Below are 22,842 nucleotides of genomic sequence, written 5' to 3' on the forward strand. Positions count from 1 at the left end.
CAAAGGAGGATTCTCGATTAGCGCCGACATTTCTGGCCGCATCAAAGCCCCTCCCACGGCGTTGGCTCCCGCTGTGCTCTCGTCAGAATTTCCATCATGAACGAGTCAAGTCCGAGTGTCTCAGGATCACCCCCAAAGGTGTACACTACTGAATTCTACAGCACCCGGAAACAGCGATTCGAGTAAGTTGGCCTCGTATGGGCCCGACTGAACCTGGCAAACGTCCTGTATCATCGTAACCATCCATGGTATCGGTGACAACGGCGAGAATGACTGGGCTCGAGCAACAGACGATAGTCTCCTGGCGAAGCTGGCTGCAGAGGAGGAATGGAACTATCGAATTGTCCAGTTTGAGTGGGATGTAGACGGTGTGAAGCGAGCCTCGTTCACCAGAGAGCATTTTCGAGGGGAGGCCCTGAGACTGCTGAGATCGCTGGCCAGGCTGCGCGAGAATCAAGCTGGAGATCCCGCAAGTAACCTGAGTCCGTCATTGTTAGGGCTATCGCTGACTGGATTGGTAGCCGTTGCCTCTCGCTTTCTTCTCTCGTGATGTTGGCGGTTTGATTGTAAAAGAGGGTAAGTTAATAAAACAATTTGCGTGCATCTTTTGTGAAGCTGGTCTGCAAGGCCCTGGTCCTCGCTGGGGAATACTGGGAGGAATTCATCGATATCAAGGCATGCACCAAGTTCTTGGTAAGTCACAGAATCACCCAGGAAATAAGAGAAGAGGACGGTCTGACCACAGGGCCACCGCAGGCATTCTGGGATTATCCGCACAGATGGCTGCCAGATATCACCGAGACCGGAATCGCACGATTTCTGTTGAAAAACTGCCAGTCCGGTCGCATTGTCGAGGATATCAAACACCTTTCTCATTCAATCATGGGAATCAACGACTGTTTTGTGCAGAGTCGAATGTTGAACCGAGCAAACATTCATAGCCTGCGCACTGCCAAAGATGCGGTATGTCAATGAAAGTCCTACTGGCTAGCTCTCGATTGCGCCTTGAACTGACGCGGAGTGAGGTTTTCGATGCATCGATCACTTCCTTGTGCATCCCTTTCGAGACGCGCTGTGCAATAGGAACGCTGCCCGGTCAGTTATCAAAAGAACAGGGCTTTGGAAACTTTGCAGACACGCCCATGAAAAGGTTGACAGAGCGTAAGTGGTCCACGATACTCACAACGAATGCTCTCCTTACTTAATATTCGGCCTCAGTCCTATGGCACGACGATAATACTATCACAACTACCCTTGTAGACACGGTGAACTCTCTCGCTGCCCCCATTTATCCACCTCAAACAATCCTTGGGCCCAAGCACCCTTTCTTTTGGCTATCTGAAGAGCCGACGTTCCAACGGTGGCGCACTGAGCGATCTCCATCCGTTCTACTCCTATACGGGCCTCATGATATCTCCGGAGCGACAGAGTATGTGTTTCTCGACGCGTGCAGCCGAAGGGATACATCCACGTTCAGCCCAGTGTTTTACTTCCAGTTCAACAAGCACGATGTCCGACGCAGAACCTTAGGGGCAATGGCAAACACGTTTTTATCTCAGATTTTCGGCCAAGTAAGGACGTCACCGGAAACAGCGTACATAGGCAAATTTCCATCGCCTGCCTTCTCACAGTCTTGGACCGATGAAGACGCCCTGTGGTTCTTGGAAATCATCAATATCCACTTGGGTCCCCTTCCCAGGGTGGAATGGATCATTGACTCCTGCGATGAGTCGGATGACCCGGCTCGACTGCTGGCGATCATTACAAGCCTCGCTCAGAGGTCTGAGCAAAACTTCAGGGTCTGTCTCTCACGCACTCGAGAAGCTGATGATGAATTTGCTACGGACGTCCTACGCATTAACGTTGGACAACATGGCACGGATTATTCCGAAGCACTGGCTGAGCTTCTGCGGAGTCAGCCTGCTCTTGATGGAATGCAGAGGGATCTTGCGGATTTACTGAACTCGTGTGGAGATGATCGAAAGTTTCGTGACTTGCTCTTGAGCTGTCTTCGTCTTGCTCCTCTATCGACTCTTCATCAGACGGCCTCAAGTCTTCTCCATCTCTCCCCGAGAGGCCTCGTCGAGATGCTTCTTGACAATGTTCCTATTTCACAGAGACCTTGGGCACTCCGCATTCTTACGTGGGTTCTATTCGCCACGCATCCTTTGACTCCGGGTCAGCTCTTAGCAGCGAGCGTGGTTGGAGAGACTGCTGATGTCTTCACGGAGTCTTCAGAGTGGCAATCCATGGTATTCTGGGAGCGGATCACTCGTTGCTTCGGGCCATTGCTGCTGAAAGAAAATGGTCACATCTTGCCAGCTCACCTGGCATTATATGAAGTCTGTGTTCCACCAAGTCTTGATCCTGCTGGTCAGCATCCATGGTATGTGTTTGGCCCACCGCAGGAGAAACATGCCATGATATTAGATTCCTGCATACAGTATCTCATCCAGCCGGAGATACACGACAGAATAAAACTTATCTGCAATGGCGGACAGAATCATAATATCTCGATTGTACTACAAGAGCCCACTTTCTTGAACTACGTAATTCGGTTTTGGCCTGTGCACCTCGACGCCGCTGCATTACCCGAGTGTGAAACGTCACAGCCAAACAGTTTGATGGTCTTCCTGCGAGACGCGACTTCCTTAAGATACTGGTCGGCCGCGCGGTGGCACTTGACCTCTCCTTTGCTGAGGCCAGATCGATTGTCTCTTTCACCATTGCCACTGCTTGCGTCAATGGGGCTGAATTGGTTGATTGCTTCGCTGATCAAACCTGAGCAAGAACCAGATCCTCTCATCATAGAAATGGCGCTGACCGCGGCCGCTCGCCACGGACGCTTAGCAACCGTGCAAACTCTACTACACCAGACTGTAGTGGAGGACTCGCATTGCCTGAATGCCATCATGGCAGCCGCTAAGCATGATAATTTCAATATAGTTCGGACATTATTGCATCATCTCACAGCTGACAAGGCCGCAGCCAGTCGGGTACCGGACGTAGTCCTTGCCAGGGCTGCCTTTCATGGTCATGACCACCTAGTCAAATCACTCATCACGGCTGGTGCAGACTGCAATGCTGTGAGTGATAACCATTTGCCAGTACTGCACTGTGCTGTCGTGAGGAACAATATCTCTACTGTGCGGTTGCTTTTGGCGCATGGCGCGCATGCATCAGTTTGCAACCAGAAACGTGGAGATGACCCAGCAATTGTGTGGGCTGCAAAACTTGGTCATCACTCCGTGATAAAAAGGCTGCTTAATGTAAACGAGGTGTCGGTCGATGAGACTGGTCCTGACTTGCGCACTGCAGCTTGCTGGTCCGCGCTACTTGGGCAGCATGAAGCGCTGCAAGTTCTTGTAGATGCCGGGGCAGGAAAAGACGGCCTCGAACAAGCACCGAGCACGGACAGCGACATTCCCATCTCACCATTCTATTCCCCCTTCCCACGATGCCTTCGGACCATGTTGCAGTACGGTATCCATCCGCGGAATGAAAGATTATACATCCTGTCGCGGACACCAGTTGGTGTTGCAGCGGAGCAAAAATATCCGGATGCATGCCGGCTCTTCCTGGACTTTGGGGCCGATCCAAATGGGAGAGAGAACGACCGCCCCCTGGTGGCAGCGGCTAGATCCGGAAACCTGGAAATGGTGAAGCTCTTGCTGGACCACGGGGCTGATGTCAATAAAATGGAGAAGAAAAACTACACCACGTCCCCTCTCCATGCTGCCCTGTCTGTCGGAGCGCCGGAAATCATAGAGCTGCTGCAACAGAAAAGTGACTTCATCAAAATCGCCGTGAGCCCGGACGAAACAGCTCTGTTACGTGCGGTGCAGGAAGCAAAACGAGAGTTGGTCAAGGTGTTGCTGGATTCCGGCGCCGACACCAGCCTGCAAGGCCCGCGCCAATGGCAGGCGATTCACATCGCGCACCTGGATGTGACATGCATGGAACTCATCCTCGCAGCGGGCGCCGACATTAATGCCATGTCCGCTCCCGGCACAGCGTTGTACCTAGCTGCCTTCAATGGTGTCCCTGAAGTCGTGAAGCTGTTGGCCTCCCGGTGTGCGAATACCGAGCTACGGTATCCCGAACCGGGTGCGTTCAGCACAGGACTCACCCCCCTTCTCGGTGCTGCATGCAGACAAAATACATCCTGTCTGCTCGCTCTTCTGGACGCTGGCGCCGATGTTGACGCGGCAGCCCCCGACGGTTCTACAGCCCTGATGCTCGCTATCCGATATCAATCGGAAGCATGTGTTCGGGCACTGCTGGAGTACAACGCCGATGTCTCGGTGATTGATAATTACAAGAACACAGCAGTCTGCTATATCGGCCAGGATACCCCCTTATCTATTGTAAAGTTTCTAGTCAACCGGGGCTCACGGCTGGACGTTCGCGGGTACAACCAGTACACCCCACTCGGGTTCGCGGTCGGCGAAAATAACACTCCGGTGGTCGAATACCTTCTTCAAAAAGGCGCAGATATAAATGTTGTGGGTGCCTATATGGGTGGGCCTCTTCACGCGGCAGCTTTTGATGGGAATCTTCGTCTGCTCCGGCTGCTGGTTGATCGCGGCGCAGACATCAATCTCGTCGACCCAGCCCGGGGAACGCCGCTAGATGTAGCTATCTACTCCGCCTGGAGCTCTCGGCAAGAAACGGACGAGGTAATCGAGTATTTACTCGATAATTCCGAGACAGGCAGCAATGCGGATGTGACAGTTAGCGGGGGCTATTACGGATCCGCCCTCAACTCCGCCCTACTGTTTTCGGAGAATCTCAATCTCGCCCGCTTAATCCTGGGTCGTGGAGCTCATATCGAGCAAGCAGATGAATTTGGGCGTGCACCGGTGCATTATGCCTCGCTCCGATCCCGGGACCACCTGCAGCTGCTACTCGACCGAGCCGCTGCTGACGACTTGGTGACGGCGCGGACTCGGATGGGCCAAACGCCTCTCCATTTTGCAGTGACCACTGGCCAGGTGGATCTTGTCCAGCTGATCCTGTCGAATGCCTCGGACCCGGAGAAGTTGGTACAAGACGCCGACGTGGACGGCTGGACTCCGTTGCTATGGGCGTGCAGGGCGTGTGGGTATTATTGGGGCCGGCCGGAAGGGAAGCTCGAGCCCACCATACTCAGACTTCTCCTATCGCATAATGCGAGTGTCTGGGATCGCGGCCGCAGCAGCGACAGCAGGGAATGGTCACCTCTCAAGCTCGCTAGATTCCACGGGGCGACAGATGAGGAAGTTACTCGACTCCTCACCCCGGAGGCCACTAGTACCACGCACCGAAACGGACGTGATGTGGAAGAAGTGTGGGATCCTGACTGGCATGTATCGGCCAAGGGAGGTCGGACAGAGGGTTTCTGTGACGTTTGCTTGTCCGTAAGTGTGCTATGGGCTCCATCTCCAAGGACACTTCATTGTTTGTAGTCATTGTATACTGACGCGGTGGGTTCGCGGCGACAGGGAATCTTTGGTACCGTCCACGCTTGCCTTGACTGCCTTGATCCGTTCTATCTCTGTTTCAAATGCTGGGAACATCGAGAAGAAGTCCATCACCATCAAGGTAACTGGGAGATTCGGGGAACGGAATACGAAGTTGTGGCTGAAGAGGAGTCTGACAAGGATGACAGTCGTGATAATTTACAGTCACCCGTGGAACAGATGGATGATGATGGGCAGGCGGACTGGTCTGACGATGATTCAGAGGCTTGAGGTTGATCAGCACTTCAAACTGGGATAGGCTACAAGCCCTTTAATCCTTCAAACGGGTAACCCTTGGAGAAAAGTGAACATCCATCATGCTCGATGAACGAACAGGGCATCACAAATGCAAAACCATCTCCACGCTCGAACCAACACCACCATTATACACATGCAAACCGCAATATACAGCTCATCCCATCTTCAAACCAAATGCAATATATCATTCTCATCCTGCGCTATCCATCACAAACCCATCCTCAGCGTAGTGTACCCTCACCCAGTCCCAGCCTCAAACCCAGTTTAACACCCCTAGTGAAAATCCTTCGAGTTGAAAGGCGCAAACCCCTCAACAATATTCTCATACGTCCCCTTGAAAGCCGGGTCATGCGCATCATTCCTGTTCTTCTGAACCTTCTTCGCCGAAGAAGCCGAGACCTTGTCACCGGTCATGGAGACGGTATCCGAGTTCGCCAGGTGGCGGTCGCACGTGCCCCCGGGGACGATCTGGTCACCCGCCTTGCTCTCCACGAGCTGGTACTGGTTCGCGATTGCGCCGGCGTTGGACTGCACGCCCGGGAAGCCGCCCGGGTTGACCTTGTCGTAGACGGCGACGACGGTGTTTTGGGCGACGTTCTAGAAAAGAGACAATTTCATTAGCTGGGTGCTTCATAGGGGATTAATGTGTTGGGAAGGGGTACCTCGACTTGGTTGGAGCGGGCGTATTCATCTGGGACGTTGGAGTCGGCGTTGTATGCATCGAGCCACTCTTGTGAGGCTTGTGCGGGTTAGCAGGAGGGTCTCCAGGGGGGAAGATTAAAAGAGAGAGAGAGACATACAAGACAAAGCGCCACCTTCGACGTAAGCACCCAGCAGATCGAGACTGTGGCCGGTCTCGTGGAGGCAAACGTCCAAGTTTGAGCTGGTCGTTCCGGAGAAGGCGATGTTGCCGTTGGAGTTGAAGGCCCAGTTGTCACCGGGGATGGTGAGGATGTGGCGGACCTATCCTGAGGTCAGTTTATTTGTGCTGGGATATTGACTACGTGGGTTCGTAGACTGTGGGTATCTGGGACATACCCAGCTGCGCATCCTCACGGGCATGCGTCCGAAGGTGTCGACGAGGGTCTCGAAGCTATCGGCGGAGTCCTTGTGGCGGCAGAACGACCAGCCATCTTGGCACTGGCGAGAGAAAACGGTTAGAAGAGGTACTTCGTAGTTACTGATTAATGGCAGACTCACGTCGTTGAAGAAGATATCCCAGACCTCAAAGTCCGTGGGGTTGAGGCCCTGGTCCTCGGCGATGCTCTTGCAGTCTGCGGGCATCAGGCCGGCCTCCCACTTTCCCCAGTATGGGCCGCCATTGGAAGGCAGGTTGTTGACGTTGCCCTCGAGGAGGTAGTCCAGGTTGCTGGTGAGGGCGGGCTTGTCCAGGTCTGCTGCGCGCGCGGGGGAGAGGGCGGCGAGGGCGGCGACGATGAAGGCTGATCGGGTGGCCATTGTGATGGTGATAGAAGAATAAATTATACAGAGAATTAGATTATAGCGAGAGTTAATTAGAGAAAGAATAGACTTGTGGAAGGAATAGACTTCGTGGAGTTGGAAGAAAAACTGTGCTGATCAGATCGTCAAACCGCGATGCAGTCGGGGGTTTATATACTCTTCTCAAACGAGAAGATATGATCCGACCTCAAGCTCGCTCAGGAGACACCAACAACAGTGTCAGACCTGAGCTCGACGAAAGGCGCACCAATTCTCCGACGCCAAATCAAATCAAAGCAACCCCTGCATGCTGCGCCCCCGGACCCCAAACCGAAGAAAATGGCAGCAAGCCTGGCAATTTAGGGCTGCGACGGGATGTAACTCGACTAACCCGCACAAGGCCATGCGGTCGCCGATCCCTCAGGCACGGTCGCAGCAGCAGAGCAGATGAAACAGGGCGCAATCATGCACAGCCCTACCGGGGGTGGACCGGCGGCGCCAAGCACTGTGAGTTGGTTGCACGATTGGCGAGCCAAGACCGGAGAAGCTCCCAGGCCGGAGTCGCGGTTGGGGGCCGGATGGCCTGATCACGATATTATTAGGCGAGGGCGCAGCCGCAGCTGCAGCGGCTAAGGCGAAGGAAGTTAGATTTTGCCCGTGGAATGTCTCTCCACCGGGTTCAGGGATTCAGCTCTTGCTGGCACGGTGGTATCCACGAGTGTCATGTTGCTCCCCAGTGTTTGGGCCCCCCGGACTTCGTGCTTTGGCGAGAGCTGCGGGGGACCGTGACTTGGTTCCGAGGTCTTGCGACCTTAAATCTGACAAGAGCGGGCCTTGCACAGAGCGCTTCTGTCTTTCGAATTTTCTGGAGAGGAGACGCCTGGTTGCTGGCCGCGGCGTACACCTGGAAACCCGGCAGCCTCAGCTATGTTTATGACTGCATACGGATACGCAACCGAAGGAGTTGGGCATTCTGCCAGTCATGAGCTTGATTTTTAGGCCTCCGACGCAGCGTGGTGGGTGTTGCGGCTGACTCTGGGGAGCGATCGGGACGGATTTGGTTTCTCGGCGCCGTTGAGGTTCTGCTGGTCAGCATGAACAGGATCCTTTTCTCCAAATAGCACTCACTTCTCTTTGTCCCGCCGTCTTGTCCGTGCTGACAGGGACCGCCATCGACGGGGTCCCGAGCTATCAATAAACCACCTGGGGCTGTGAGGCGAGGTGGGCCTGGGACTGGAGCCAATGTGAGCCCACTCCAGGCCCACGATGGTTCTCTCCGCTGCCAAACACCATCGTCTCAGCTTTGCACGGACTTCTGGTGCTCAACTCCGGCCTTGTTTTTCCTGAGCACCGTCTCCCCAGCAAAAGAGAACGCATCGAGGGCTCTGGTATTCTGTAAGTCAGATTCCTTCTCACGATGATCCGATATTTCCGGAACTCCAACACCAAGTGGCCTCATATGATGGCATTGGATTTCAGCGATATCAGGACACCAACCTCGCTATATGGCCTGTATGGCTCATTGCGCATGACTACGCGTGTTTCACATCTGGTCTTGAGTCCCGCGTCATTTAACAAGAGTATCTGCGGAAGGAATTGTTGACTCATCACTGCGTATCTGCTTACAGCTTAGTCTAAGCTATTTTGGAGTGGCTTTGGATGCGATGTATCTTAAGGCAATCCGCGATTTTCGCCGGAGGTTCGATAAGGTGATCGTGTCGGGGCGGAGAGAATAGGATCAACACGCGAAGATTCAGGGGTGGTTGAGTGTCAGATTTGCAAGTGTTCCCCCGTGGAAGACTCCTGCCGGGAGAGAACGAGCTCCGTATCTAGCAACAAAACCAAGGTGTGTTTCATGCTCCAGCATACCCTCTACCTCTTCAAAGGAATTGTCTCTCAGGCTCCGCAAGGTATGCAATCCCCCCCCCAAGCACCTCCCAGGAATCGCCAAGCGAAAAAACGAGCCGGCGCAGTTACATGGAAACCCTTGGTTGGCTGTGATGCATGGGACCTTCCGTAGGAGCAGTGCACAGGAGTCGCCTGCTGCATCCAACAAGGATGCTCCAGATGCCCCATATTGTCGGCGTATTCTCTCAAGGATCCGGTCCCTTACCTAAGCCTCCTTGTCAAGCACCAGGATGGAGAACGTGATCTGCTACTGGTAAAGTCCTTTCAGAGCATTGCCCCTCCGCCTTGAAATTGTTTCTTGTTTTATCGACTTTATCTCCCCTGGGGAGGCGCATTGCTGTTGGTTGGGCTGGACTGGGTGGTGAATGGTGCCGTATGGGGGCGGAGTCTGGCTACGGACTTTGATTGTGTCGGACTCGAGATGATACAACAAAGTGATTGACTTGCTCGGTCATTTGATACACCGTGCCAGAAGTTTAGGTGAGGTTGAGGCTGAGAGGAAGGAGATCCAGGCTACTTGTGAGAGAGAGACCCGTGGACACCTTCCATCAACCACGCCAAGCCTACGTTGTATTGCGCGGTCAATGCCAGGCTTTGAAGAGGTTCCTCTTTTGGCTGGAATCATATCGGCGTCCGAACAGGATAGGAGTAGTTTACGCCTCTTGAAGGATAAATACTCTTAGTTAGCAAAATATACCTCGAGCATGTTTGTCCTCACTGCGGGCAATAGCTAACATACTTTGCTTATTCCCCGGTTCTTTTCGCAGTCACATGCATTCCGGAACCCTAATCCCAAAGCCTCGAGGTAACCACCCCACCACATGGATCATGGGAAGGGGAGGGAGAGGAGACAATTGACCGTGGTAGATATTGCATTACCACATAGAGTGAATTAGAGCGGTGGATGATAGCATTCCCGGCCATCTACTGGTATTTACCAGCCTCTACCAGCGAGATCATCGTCGCACCATTCACATTCCATCCCACGTCCATCCGCACCTTAACTTGACAGATTTCAGTTAAGTACAGAGAGAGACAACGCTTTATCCTGTGACTCAAAGCAGACGATAATATTCTGACAAACAAAACCGCTACTTAATTCCAGCGAATATCGTGTATTTGGAGGTATTCAAGAGCTACAATCTGCCTATCGCCAAACAAGGCTCGATACCTTGCATGCCTCGCATACTTTCCGATGGCTGGGCGGATACGTAGCTATACAAGTCGAGTAAATGGCGTAGCACTTCTTTCTGAAACGAGGGGCTACAGGAATGAAATGCGACGGCGAACCGAGAATGTGTGTAGGACAAGTCATATAAGATACTACTTTGCATCCACGCAGCAGCAGCTATGAAGACTCGTAATTTACTCCTTTCTGCTCTTGAGATACTGTTCTCGAAACATCACCACCATGCACCTCCCCCTCCTACCAACCATAGCCCTAACCCTCTCCACCCTCACCCTCACCCTCGCCGACCGAAACCTCTACATCGTCGCCCACCAAGACGACGACCTCCTCTTCCTCAACCCCTCCCTCCTCCACTCAATCCGCGACAACCACTCCATCCAAACAATCTACCTAACAGCCGGCGACGCCGGCCTCGGCCCAGAATACTGGACAAGCCGCCAAACCGGCGCCCTGGCCGCATACGCCCAGATGGCAGGCGTATCTAATACCTGGGATGAGTCCGGGCTCGAGATCCCCGCCGGGGAAATCCGGCTGTATACGCTGCGCGAGCGCGCGGAAAATCCCATTTCCCTCGCGTTCATGCATCTCCCCGACGGGAACGGCGACGGGAGCGGGTTCGCCGCGACGGGGAACGAGAGCCTCGAGAAGCTGTGGAAAGGTGCGATTGGGACGATTAACACTGTTGACGAGTCCGGCATCAGCTACACCCGCGAAGAACTTATCTCGGCCCTTGCCTCGGTCATCGATCGGTATGGCCCGGATTCTGTGAGTGCGCAGGATTACGTCGACGCCTTTGGCTCGGGCGACCATAGCGACCATACCGCTGGGGCGTTGTTTGCGAATGAGGCCGCTGTGCGGTCGTCGTTTGGTGGCTCTGTCGCTGCGTACGAGGGGTATCCTATTAAGGATCTTCCGGCGAATGTTGGCGGGGCGGATCTGGATGCGAAGAAGGCGGCGTTTTATACATATGCGCCGTATGATTCTGCGGCGTGTGCGAGTGATGCGGCTTGTGGGGGGAGGGAGTATGAGTTGTGGTTGCAGAGGGAGTATTTGGCGAATTGAGCTGGCCTCGATGTGGTGGGTATTTGAAAGTGCTGTCGAGATGCATTAGGGATTAGGAGCAGGATGTAGGGGGTTCCGATCCAGATAACCGGAGATGTTTGCATTATAAGGAGGCGGTTCGCGTGACTGTGTACCTGCTGGCTCTCGAATTGCTATAATCGAGATATTCTGCAAGTGTTCCAAGGTTGTCAATCGTTTTACCTTTTTATCTTATACGGTCTGGAGTGTGGCCAGTATCTCGTCCTCTCTTGGGACGGGGAGGGGAGCAAGGGCTCGGAACGGACTGGCAACAAGATACACATCGGTTAGGACGCAGTCATTTTCAATCATCTGAATCCTGGTATGCTGCTGTTGTATGGAATGGGTTGTCTCCCACACGACTACTCCTGACCGAGATGGAGCCACCCTGCATGGTATAGAAGTGGTTAGAATAATTTAATTGCTCGTAATTAACCAACCACAACAGCAGCATCAACAGCACTACTCCTGCTACAGCCTCAGTACCTCCCAGAAGCAACAGCTCCAGACGGCTGCTCCCCCTTTCGTTACGTACACGACGATCCACGCAATATCTCTTGCGGGTCTCAACCGTTCAATGCATGTGAGCTTGTAGCCCTAAGTTAGATCAAGATCCGTACAGCAAACAAGATAGATCCTGGAGTTCTTTGTAGAAAAGGATAACTGAAGGAACTCAACTCTCCTGAGCCACCATATAATGCGTGTATACAGCTAGTCTCTCTTACGTTAAACTACAAGTTGACCACCGTCTTGATCACAAGTCCTCCCTTCCCATCCTTTGTCTTCGCAGCCGTCTCATATGCGTCCGGTATCGAGTCCAGCCCAGAAAACCGGTGGGTGATTATCTTCCTTGCGTCGGGAGTGAGTCCGCGGCTTGCCATGGCATCCATAATCTCAATCGCACGCGGGTAGCAGTTCGCATACCGCCAGACAGAGACGATATCGATCTCGCGAGCCGTGAGCTCGGAGATAGGCCACGACTGCACCGCTGTTCCCATGCCGATGAGCACGACCTTTCCGCCGCTATCGGCTGCCTATACCGCCTCTATTAGTCCTGTGAAGAATAGAAGGGATACGAAGGGGGGATACATAGATAGAAGCCTGGACGCAGGACTCCACGCCCGTACACTCAAGTACGACATCAACCCGTCCAACCCGCTCCCCTTCAGGGCCAGGCCACTTCAACTCGCCGATCTCCCTCGCAACATCCTTCGCAATCCCCAGCTTCTCATCAACCGTCTCCCCCTTCCGAGGCGTAACGGTAAACCCCACATCCGCAAACCCCTCTTTCACTGCAAACTCCACCCGTCCAGGGTCAACATCTACAATAACCACTCGACACCCATGCTCAATCTTCACCACAGCAGCAGAGAGCAACCCCACAGCCCCAGCCCCAAAAACCAAACACGTCTCGCCACCTTCCATCCGCGCCTTCCGCACAGCATGTATACACACCGAGAGCGGCTCCAAAAGCGCCCCGTCATCAAACTCCAACGACACCGGAAGCTTATGCACCCACGACGCCGGGTGATTCACAACCTCCTGCAACGTCCCCTGGAAATGCGGGAATGACGCGCCCGAGCTCCGGAACCGCAGGCCCGGACAGACATTATACCGTCCCTTCATGCACTTCTTGCATTCCGGACGTGAACAGGGGACGCCGGGCTCGATGGCGACTTTATCGCCTACGCTCAGTGTTCCTGTATCGCGGACATCTGAGCCGATGTTGACGACTTCGCCGGCCGCCTCGTGCCCGCCGCATAGTGGCTCCTTGACCTGGATCGAGCCGTTGCGGTGGTACGTGTAGTAGTGGACGTCGGAGCCGCAGAGGGTTGTGGAGCGGATGGCGATTTGGATTTCCGTGGCGGCGGGGGCGGGGAGGGGCCGTTCTTCTAGCACGAGGGTTTTGGGGCCGTGCAGGTAGAGGCCTTTGCTTGTTGGCATGTCGATGAAAAGTTAAAAGCTACTGTATGGATGATAGAGAATCGGAAGATAGAACGGAAGGATAGCGGAATAGAAGAAGGTTATGAGGGAGTGTGTGGGAATTATGAATATTAAGTAGTGGTTCGTATAGCCTATATATACTCAAAGTGTGGAATAACCGGAGGCGGACTCTTACATTAAGTTACTTAGGCTCATGACCAATTCCTCAACACTATGCTGTGTAACTCTTTCCTGCTTTCCATAAAGTACTTTGCACCCGCGCATTAGGTCTGACTATGTGTACTGTACCTGCATGCCATGCCGCCGTGAAGTACTTTTCGCGTCTTCACCAGCCTACCCAACAAAACCTATCGATAACCCCAATCCAACACAATCACACTTCTCGAAAGTGCTGGTACAGCAGGGTACCATATAGTAATATTTATTAGTAATATATATCTCTTCACCCCCTACCACAAGGTAAGGCACCTCAGAACCTCTGCTTCTTCTCGTGCTTTTTCCTTTCCATTCTGCCAGTCCTTGGCATCCATGATCATGACGATGCATCCTGCACCCTAGTTCTCTGACAAATAGTTATATTAATTATAAAGATAAAAAAACTAGATATAGTGGAAATAAATGTCCTTTAATATTCCTGATAGTTGACTATTATCTAAGCAATTATCCTTTATAGTAGTCTTAATAATAGCTTACCATAACTACTCTCCTAGCTGCCATCCTTTATGGTAGTCCTGTTGGTAGTCTTATATAACTTATCTAGGTCCTAGGTTTATTCTACATATAATTTGCCTTTAGATACGGCTATAGTTATTTTTAGGATATTAGCAGTCTGGCAGCCTAGCTAGCCCTTAGTCTATAGTAGCTTGCGAGCTAACATGGGTAGTTATAAAAACCAATATCATCCTCAAAACTTGGATCCCGTTCAAGCTCTTGGGGCGACCTGTCGGCTTGAATCATATCTTATTGATGGGGTCTTGGGTTGAAGTTTGTGGGGAGCCATCCAAGACTGCGGAAAGGCCCCACTCTAACTTGAGTATCCTTGCAAAGGATAGGATCGGTCCAGAATTGGTGTTCGCCAGGTTGAGCGCGGGGAAAGGAATGAGGCATCATGTGGGCAGCCAGATAGGAATAAGACTGGATTCTAGAAACAATGGGCTCCAAGATTAGAGCAAGGTTGTCAAGTCGGGGAGATCGGGAGGGTGAAAGGAGCAATGAAGAAAATGGCAGGGAATAGGGAGCTTTTTATACAGCGCTTGGCCGAATCATTTAGATCTACCGCGGTTAGATTTGCGCCGACTCCTCTAAAAGCGAACGTCCGTTGGTTGTGCTGATTTCAGCTTCCGCATGTCTGGTTGGTTCACAGCTAACGTCCCATTTCAGCGCTTCAGCGCGTCAGCGCCCCTGCTGCCAAAGGCGTTTCCAAGATTCGATCTCTAGGATTGGAAGAGGGTAGCATGCGTCCCGTTATGTCAGAGAGGTCAGAGAGGTGATACAGCTAAGGAGCTAGCAGGTCTTTGTCCAGCCTACTAATATTGATAAGGTCCTGAGCCATTTCCTCTAGTGGAAGAATCAAATACCAAGATCTTTCTAATTGGGATAGCCACTAGGGCATTTAATTCAAGGCTATATTCCGCCGCTCTCTTGAAGGTAGTAGTATTCCTTCGTCTATACTGCTGCCGAGACATTGCCTTTGTGGTCTCAGAGATATATGGTATAAAACCAAGAAGAATACCTCTAGCTGCGCCGAACCTTCTTAGCACGTCGAGGCATGAATTTCTATCTACTTTGTCCAAGTATTGCATGCCAATGATAGATGCAAGGGACTTGCTCAGCAGACAGCTGTAAGGCCTTTTGGGAAGATAGTTCTTTTTTAATGGTTTATCTAGTATATTTCTACACTTCTTACAATCTCTAAAACTGCACCTATAAGCTTCAAGCTAATAGTTAATTACTACCATGCTGTATTTCCTATCCTACTTGGTATATTTCCTTTTGAAACAATTGTATGTTTTAATGTTGAAGGTACACCCTTTATAGTAGAACCAATCTTTAATAGTATTATGGAAGCAGGATATTTGCTCGCTGGCTAAGGTTAGCTGGATGACTCCCCCGTCTATTCTTAGAACCCGCGTTCTATCAATACAGGCAGGTCAGAAAATATTTGCTCCATACATGGCACATGGTACTGTAGTCCTGTTAGATTAGGGTCCGCCGATCCGTCTGTAGGATGGACAGTATGGGTATTCTTAGAGTTGTTTAACCCGACCCGATTCAACGAACTGCTCATAGAGTCTAATACAAGGAGTTAATCGCGTTGTTGGAGGTTAGTAGCTGGTTACTTTCCAATAATCTAGGTTTCAATAAGCAGGCTTTAATTAGTCGTGAGTCTGCATGGCTGAGGATACAGCTAATCTGCGAGTGCTGAGGGACTCGCGCCTTTTGTGCGACCTATGTATATCTAATTGGTTATATAGTAAAGCCCTAGCTTTAGTGCCTCCTAATACTATAAATCTAATATTTGTAGGGATAATTATCGCATTAAACCTGCTGAGGCGGGTATCTTAGTAGAAAATCAGGCAGGTATAGGATTACTGGGCTTGTATAGGGGCTTGGATGTATTTATTTTGGTTAACTAAACCTGATAAAACCAAAGTTAAACTGGCATGGAAGCTGGGTTTTGTATTCTGCATATCAAGGTAATGTTATAGAATCCCCTGACTAGTATGTTGCACGCGGCCCTAAAACAAAGGGCAAGGACAAGGGTAGAAGTATCTTGTTTATTTCTAGGTTGCTAGCAGGCCTGTCCTTATTTAAATTCTAAAGGCAAGTATTTCTATAAATTAATGCACAGAAAGCTTTTATAGGAAGATATTAAGGTAGAATTTGGTTAGATGTTTACTAGAAGGGATTGGAAATTACTCTACGGGCAGTGGTTAAGAAATCTAAAGTCTACAACACCCTTAGCGAAGTGCGTGAGAATTAGAGGGGCGAGGAATGGTGCGGTTTTATGGATCCTAGCTAATCACAAGCTAATCAAAGGGTGTGGATACACAAGGTTGAATGGAGGGTTTGAGCAGAATCTTCACCAGTAGATTTGGGCCGGTCTCTTGTTTGGCTGCATGGACTTCCCAAAACAAGACTCCGTAAACTCGCGACAACTGACACTGGCTCTTGGAACAACAGAAACCCCGACACCTTGGAGCTGCATCCCACTCATTTCTTTGACCCGTGCACCTAGGTTGATGGTAAGCTCTATCAACACAGAGAAGACGATAAATGTGAATGCGGGGCAAAGGAAACAGTCGCCCACGTCATACTCGACTGCGCAAAACTGAGAACGCAACGACAAACACTACGCAAGTTGGGGAGGCGTTCAGAGACCCATCGGCCATGTTAGAAGGGAAAGCGGAACCCAGCTGTGTAAAGGCTGTGCTGCATTTTGTAGAAGCATCTCAAAGGTTTCGTAGCCACGGACCAAGGGGTCGTAAAGAAGAAACCTACAGCATATGGCCACCACCGGCCCCCTAGGCGAGGCTTAAAGTTCGCCCTTAAGAAATGGGATCATGTACAATAGAGATGCAAGGGGAGATATATAGTTGTAGGTAGGCTGCATATCGCTTTTCTTTGGCGAGGGGTCGGGCTAAATGAAATAATCCATCCATCCGTCCAACTGTGCTATCCCAGCTTAGTAAGAATTGTTCATACCAACAAGAAAGAGTTACATCTTACTCACTTTTCTGTCAAAGAGTACCTTCTAGGAGAGAATGATTACAAGATCACAACTGCTAGCAGATCCATAACAAGGCCATGCTTGGTCTACCTTACGGACATCAATAGTGACCATGGAGAAATCAAGCGGGATTTCCTGATGGAAAGCTATGCAGCGGAGATCTGGACAGGTCATGCTGCTTTGGCTCAGGCTTCCAAAGACATAGTCGAAGTAACAGTCAGGTTCCTAGACAATGAAGCGATGTTCCAACGATGGGGTCGTTTGTATCAAGTTGATAGGAGTTAGGACACCGACCCTGGTTCCCCGCAAGGTTCCAAGCTCTACTATGCTTGTTTTGGGGGCCTTGTGGTCCTTGCAAATATCCTTATTGACAAGGGAGCAGATGTCAACGCGCAGGGCAGCTACTCCAGCAACGCTCTTCAGACCTTCTCAGATAGAGGCTATCAAGAAATTGTCAAACTGCTGTTGGAAAACGGTGCGGATGTTAAGGCGCGGGATAGATTGGGTGATAATACTCTTCAAGTTTCTTCTAAGTGGAGCTACAAGGAAATTATGCAGTTGCTATTAGAGAATGGGGCTGGTGTTAATGCACAGGGTGGAGAACTTAGCAATGCTCTTTTAGTTGCTTCTGCTCAAGGCTATGAGGAGATTGTCAAGTTGCTGCTAGGTCAGGGTGCTGATGTTAATGCGCAAGGTGGGCGATATGGCGAGGCCACAAGGAGATCGTGCAGCTACTATTAGGAGAAGGTGCCAATATTCCAGTGGGTTGGAGTCAGAGGTAATTAGTCTAGTCCAGAGGCTCAATGATTCCCAACCAATTCTTTAGTCTATAACTAAATATAGCTATGACTAAGTTATATATTTTCTCAATCTTTTAGATGATAATGGCTTACAAGACGTGGTGAAGTTATTATGGGGCAGTTATTTGCTATAAAAATATCAGACTTCTGTAAAGCACCTGCAAGATCCCCCAGATTCACTGGCCTATCCAACATGTGAACTCGCTTTTCAGGGCTAATGTCTTTTTTGGATCTAAAAATTCCTCCCGTCTTATTTCTTCTTTTCCGCTTCCAGTCATTATCGCTGTTCTGATTTTACAATCCCTGATCTATGTTGTTATCCTTGGAAAGAGTTCCTTTCTCAAGGTTGGGCGTGGTTACGTTTCTGCTTACCGGTCTGTGCCTTGGTAAAGTCAATTCAGATGGATAATGAGAGTGATCTCTCAATCTAAATAGCCTCGGGAGCGGCCTCTTGACAGGACCGCTTTGGGAAGTCAAAATCGGCCAACTCCCTTCACATGAGCTCAAAAGCAGTCACATACTTCCCTGCCTGCTGAACGCGGCGTAATCAAATAGTATCAGCAATATGCACAAGACAGCTTAACAAGCATGCAGCATAGTCATATCAAAAGTCATACCTTACTGTAGTAGCAAGGGGGACATTCTTTTGATTATTGTACATTACTGGATCTTGTGCATGCTCTACGCCCTTGTTTGCTTCCTTGCATGGTACCACTGCATGTACACTCACCGCCAGTTTAGAAAAAGGATGTGGATAAATACCTTGTTGTCTATTTATTTTCCCATGTTGAGGTAATATTGAGATAGATAAGCCTTTAAGCGCTCACATTCTATCTCTTGTAAAATTTATATATTTACACTGCCACGTTCTCTAATCCAAAACCACCATAACCGAACCTTCCTGAAATCCACCATGCCAAAGAAAAGATACTACGCAGTCTTTAAAGGACGTAGTCCAGCCCCCGGAATATTTAGGTCCTGGTATTTGATACGGCGAAGATGAATGTAGCATTTGATGACTGATTGGAGACAGGGCCGAGGTCGAACCTTTAATCAGTGGTGTTGCAGACAACAAACACAAGGCATTTCAATCCCTAAGCGAGGCTGAGCAGTACTTAGCCGATAATGGCGTTCCTGAAGACCAGCGAGTAGTCGTGACTCCTATGGATGAACCACAGGGCCAAGTGGAGGAACCATCTCGACCATATCTTGAACCTCCTGCCGAGTAGGCTCGCAGATGACCTAGATTTGGCTGGTCTCCCTTGTTATAAATACTAGGTCAGAGACCCTGAAGTGTACAAAGCGAATAACGCTGACATTTTCCTTCTATTGTGGTGTTAAGATCTTCTGGTATCATGGAATATATGTGTACGGGTCAAAGACTTTTGGGGCATTCATAAAGCCAACAGGTCTAATCGCACCATAATGTTTGCTTCATCCATTGCTCTGAATGCCTAGGAGGTGCAGATAGCCATGGACATACTTCGTATTGCATCAATCGTGAATCCAAGTATCTAGTTGATCATCAAAGTTCGATTTTGATAAGGCTATGGGATTCATACTGGACTGTCTCAATATTATTTAAGGAAAAAATGGTCCTCTATACGAGGTAAGACGGCCACTGAATGTTTATCACTGGAACCAAAATCGACCACTTCTTTGAATTGTCTTTCTTACACTAGAAGTCAAATATAATGAAGATGATGAAAGATAGAAAAGATAGCACAACCAACAGTCAACCTTGATCGATTTATTCGCCATTACCACTGTGAGAATGGTGTTTTGTTATGGAGATTTTCCTGGGTATGGTTTTAGGCAGCAGTATCAAGACGGTCTAAGCTCTAGGACAGCTTTAATCAAAGACGATTTCTTCGGCAATCCTCGCACGCGTGTATATGGCATCGGCGACATTGGAGAATATACTTTCGGTGCTGATCTCCGCATATTTCACACTCGAAGCGACGCCTGCCCGTACCAAAAATGCGTTCGAACCGACCTGGATGCTCACATTCGTGATTATCTCTCAGATCTTCTTGCATCCGTGCAACACGAAGGTCGCGATCTCCAGGAGGTAATGCTTGGTTAGCTTCGCGGTCGACTACTTCCTGGGCTCTCTCCACCAGCCTTTGCTCATTCCATCGTTCGCAGGAACACGTCTTCCATCCCAAGCCACACAGATAGCAGAATTCGGCTCTACACTTGCATCTAGCCATAATATCAGTAACCATCATCAACCTATACTGATGCGCAAGGAAAAGCTTGGAGAATAACATACGTCATATGGTAGCAGCCAGTGCCTAGCTGTACTAACGCCCGGCATGAAAAGCAACGTTGCCAGCCCTCTCTGCTCGCTAAAGATAAAGTAGCCTGTAGGGCAGGGTCGGAAGCACAGTCGTCTTGGTGATATGGCTCCTTACACATTGTGCATGTGGAAGAGTTGCAAACATCACACTCTGCCTGATCTGCTGTGATCCTACTTGGAGGTATAAATTTGCCGCAGCGTATATTGCTGCAGTATGTTCTGTCTTTAGTTGTATACTCAATAGCCGCACTCTCAAATTCACCAAGTTCGTGCTCCGACATATCTGCTTCGACAAGAAGCAAGGGAATCTCCTCACGACAGCATCTGGGCGGAAAGAGTGATTGGTCCTTTGTGGCCCTGAGGAAGAGAGTTTTCAGGCAATCGGCACAATAAATATGAGAGCAGTTCTTCAATTGAATCATTCTGCACACTGGAGAACTGTCGTAGCAGACGCAGCACTGGGCCTTTGTGTTCAATTTCTGTATCATCTCTTCCTGCCGCTGTGTGTACGTCATCGAGGGACCGGCAACTTCACTCTCCTGGTAGTCTTCATCAAAGTAGGGAGGCTGAGTTGCGATGCAGGCTTTGCTTTTTGATAGTGGAAAGCCGCATATACTATCCCGGTCGTCCGTAGGCGGGCTCTCACACGTAATCAGATCAGCAGAATGGATGGACATTGCCAACCGCCTATCATTACCGGCCTGGATTTCTTCTCTCGCGATGGCAGTAATGGCCTCCCCATCTGAATCAACAGCGAGGGCAATACTCTGAGCAAGCTTTCGGTCACTCAAAAAGGTGATATACGCCTCAACTTCGTCTTGAAACGTTGAAGTAGCAGTTTCAACGTTGGGAAGAGTACCAGCCCGATATTTGCCTTTCTCATTCTCGCGATAGCATTCGATTTCTTTCAGTTGTTGTGCCAAAGCCAGTATTTCGTCCTCAAAGACAGATTGAGAATGTTGAGCCGGAAGTAGTTCCATATTAAGCTGTCCAATAAAGATGGACGAAGTGTCAGAGAAGTCGTTGAAGTTGGAATAGAATGTAGAGGCTGACTACTGTGGTGCAACTCTTGACCTGGGGATTTTGTATATTAATAAATATCGACTCTCTGCTGCCACTCAATGAACACCTACATTATTGACTGCTCTTGATCCCTTACGTACGACAAGCCTCCATAGTACCCCAAAATTCCATATGAAAGACAGGAATTCCACGGAGAACGGCACAGGAGACAGATAGGGCTCCATCGTTAGATTGAACAGTATTCTACTTCTGCCTTTATGACCCTTCCATCCAGAAAGGAAGGTCTCCCTACAGAATGCTGTCAAGGGTCACTCGGCAAGTGGTCCTTTTCTTTTTGTTTGCAAGGGTGTGCCCCTTTCATACGGTGACTAAACTTTCTTATACCATCTCGATTTTCTTGAGGATACTTGAGCCAACCAGGCAGTACCAGATGATGCACAACTTGTTTTCATGGACCTGCAATGTTGGGGATCTAACCTAATATAGGTTGGAATGTAGAGTTGTTTGAGTACCATCATGCAAGGAGCTTATTTCCCGACTGAACCTTAATTCAGGGTGAAAACATCGCAAAGCTTACAAACCTTGGGCTAGTTTGTCTGCCAGTACCCTTGCAATGGCTTCAATTTGGAGTATCGACGGCATATATACCTGGCCTGCAAAGCTATATTCTCAGCTCGGAATGCCGCGACTTGGAAAAGGAAAGCTATTCAGAAGCGTCTGGAAGACCACAAATCCTCGCTACAGTCGCTAATACTCGATTTCGATATTATTCAAACAGCAAGTATATGCCAAGCTCTTCTTGAGAAGCAGGTTTTCAGCTTTTCAGCTTTTCCCAAACCGCAAATACAGCTGCTCCGCCCCAAACCCGGTCCATAAACCAATCCTCCCCATCACTTCGTTATAGCGAGTAGAATGACGGCAGCGTGTTCTACCTCGTCGAAGTCACTCGATTTCCAGGGCCAAAACAATGCAAACGCATAAAGGACCGGGTGTCGCGGGAGATTCTGTTCCGCAGGAGGAAGTCGCGCCACGCCAGTGGTGTTTTGGCAAATGTGATGAACAGATCCTTACCATCCCGAGGGGCAGGGTCCCGCGCCAACCTGCGGTAGTACCTTGATAAGATTGTTGTACTAGAGGAAGCGTTGTATAGTATGGTCCTGGAACGGTATCCACACTTTCTGTCTCTCACGTTGGCCCACATGGTGCGCTCGGCCGATTGCTTGTAACTGAGTGCTCGTATTCAGCGGAGTTTCGACGAGAGCAATCCGGCTACACGACTCGTGCAGGTTAAGTCCGAGGGCACCGCAAGCGTAGGTGGTAAGCAGGACTTGCCAGCTCGTACCGTGGGGGAGACACGAGAACACGGCTGACGATGTTAGCTTCCTACTGGCAGTCTAACGTGGTGGGTATGAACGTACAGGTCCGGTATCCTGGATACTCTCTAATCCAGGCAACGAACAACGCAGCCTCCTGCATGCTAATCGCGCTGTCGTAGGGCCCGCGCCCATTTCTCTTGCACTCCGCGATGGCTCTCACTTTGTGGCTGACCGTCGACTGCAGCTGACCATCCGTGATGGCCAGCATTGCCCTCTTAACACCTCCAGGCAGAGTCCCAAATATAGCCTCAAATTTCACTTTCGTGTGGCGCCATCTCGCTAGAGGCTGTG

At 50.2% G+C, this 22,842-nt stretch overlaps 6 protein-coding genes across 6 annotated transcripts; 2 read left to right on the forward strand and 4 right to left on the reverse strand.

The window, feature by feature from the left end:
* Positions 1 to 96: 96 nt before the first annotated feature.
* Positions 97 to 5,732, forward strand: BJX67DRAFT_377188 (ankyrin repeat-containing domain protein; the record flags this gene model as incomplete). The annotated part of the gene is made up of 7 exons (XM_071032044.1): positions 97 to 182; positions 298 to 517; positions 616 to 693; positions 757 to 963; positions 1,026 to 1,161; positions 1,219 to 5,399; positions 5,484 to 5,732. 7 exons carry the CDS (start codon positions 97 to 99, stop codon positions 5,730 to 5,732), a joined length of 5,157 nt encoding a protein of 1,718 aa, XP_070890392.1.
* Positions 5,733 to 6,032: 300 nt separating this feature from the next.
* Positions 6,033 to 7,217, reverse strand: BJX67DRAFT_377189 (uncharacterized protein; the record flags this gene model as incomplete). The annotated part of the gene is made up of 5 exons (XM_071032045.1): positions 6,033 to 6,356; positions 6,422 to 6,498; positions 6,560 to 6,722; positions 6,798 to 6,899; positions 6,960 to 7,217. The coding sequence occupies 5 exons, from the start codon at positions 7,215 to 7,217 to the stop codon at positions 6,033 to 6,035; spliced, it is 924 nt and encodes a 307-aa protein (XP_070890393.1).
* Positions 7,218 to 10,518: 3,301 nt separating this feature from the next.
* Positions 10,519 to 11,358, forward strand: BJX67DRAFT_377190 (GlcNAc-PI de-N-acetylase-domain-containing protein; the record flags this gene model as incomplete). Its single annotated transcript, XM_071032046.1, has 1 exon — positions 10,519 to 11,358. One exon carries the CDS (start codon positions 10,519 to 10,521, stop codon positions 11,356 to 11,358), a length of 840 nt encoding a protein of 279 aa, XP_070890394.1.
* A 749-nt stretch (positions 11,359 to 12,107) lies between these two features.
* Positions 12,108 to 13,400, reverse strand: BJX67DRAFT_389046 (NAD(P)-dependent alcohol dehydrogenase; the record flags this gene model as incomplete). The annotated part of the gene is made up of 2 exons (XM_071034443.1): positions 12,466 to 13,400; positions 12,108 to 12,410 (listed from the first exon to the last, which is right to left on the reverse strand). Exons 1-2 carry the CDS (start codon positions 13,318 to 13,320, stop codon positions 12,108 to 12,110), a joined length of 1,158 nt encoding a protein of 385 aa, XP_070890395.1. The 5' UTR covers positions 13,321 to 13,400.
* Positions 13,401 to 19,706: 6,306 nt separating this feature from the next.
* BJX67DRAFT_389048 (E3 ubiquitin-protein ligase) lies at positions 19,707 to 21,132 on the reverse strand (the record flags this gene model as incomplete). The annotated part of the gene is made up of 3 exons (XM_071034444.1): positions 19,707 to 20,055; positions 20,126 to 20,735; positions 20,769 to 21,132. The coding sequence occupies 3 exons, from the start codon at positions 21,130 to 21,132 to the stop codon at positions 19,707 to 19,709; spliced, it is 1,323 nt and encodes a 440-aa protein (XP_070890396.1).
* Positions 21,133 to 21,890: 758 nt separating this feature from the next.
* On the reverse strand, positions 21,891 to 22,746 carry BJX67DRAFT_342200 (uncharacterized protein). The gene is made up of 2 exons (XM_071027992.1): positions 22,594 to 22,746; positions 21,891 to 22,541 (listed from the first exon to the last, which is right to left on the reverse strand). Exons 1-2 carry the CDS (start codon positions 22,649 to 22,651, stop codon positions 22,306 to 22,308), a joined length of 294 nt encoding a protein of 97 aa, XP_070890397.1. The 5' UTR covers positions 22,652 to 22,746; the 3' UTR covers positions 21,891 to 22,305.
* Positions 22,747 to 22,842: the final 96 nt, after the last annotated feature.

This window comes from Aspergillus lucknowensis (genome assembly GCF_044049455.1).
Source record: "Aspergillus lucknowensis strain CBS 449.75 chromosome Unknown BJX67scaffold_3, whole genome shotgun sequence".
Classification (NCBI taxonomy): Eukaryota; Fungi; Ascomycota; class Eurotiomycetes; order Eurotiales; family Aspergillaceae; genus Aspergillus; species Aspergillus lucknowensis.

Excerpts from the sequence above, each read along its gene's own strand:
- BJX67DRAFT_342200 (XM_071027992.1), bottom strand. The coding sequence starts at position 22,651 with ATGCAGGAGGCTGCGTTGTTCGTTGCCTGGATTAGAGAGTATCCAGGA. Across the intron at positions 22,542-22,593 it reads GTATCCAGGATACCGGACCT|CCGTGTTCTCGTGTCTCCCC; the intron begins GTACGTTCATAC and ends TAACATCGTCAG.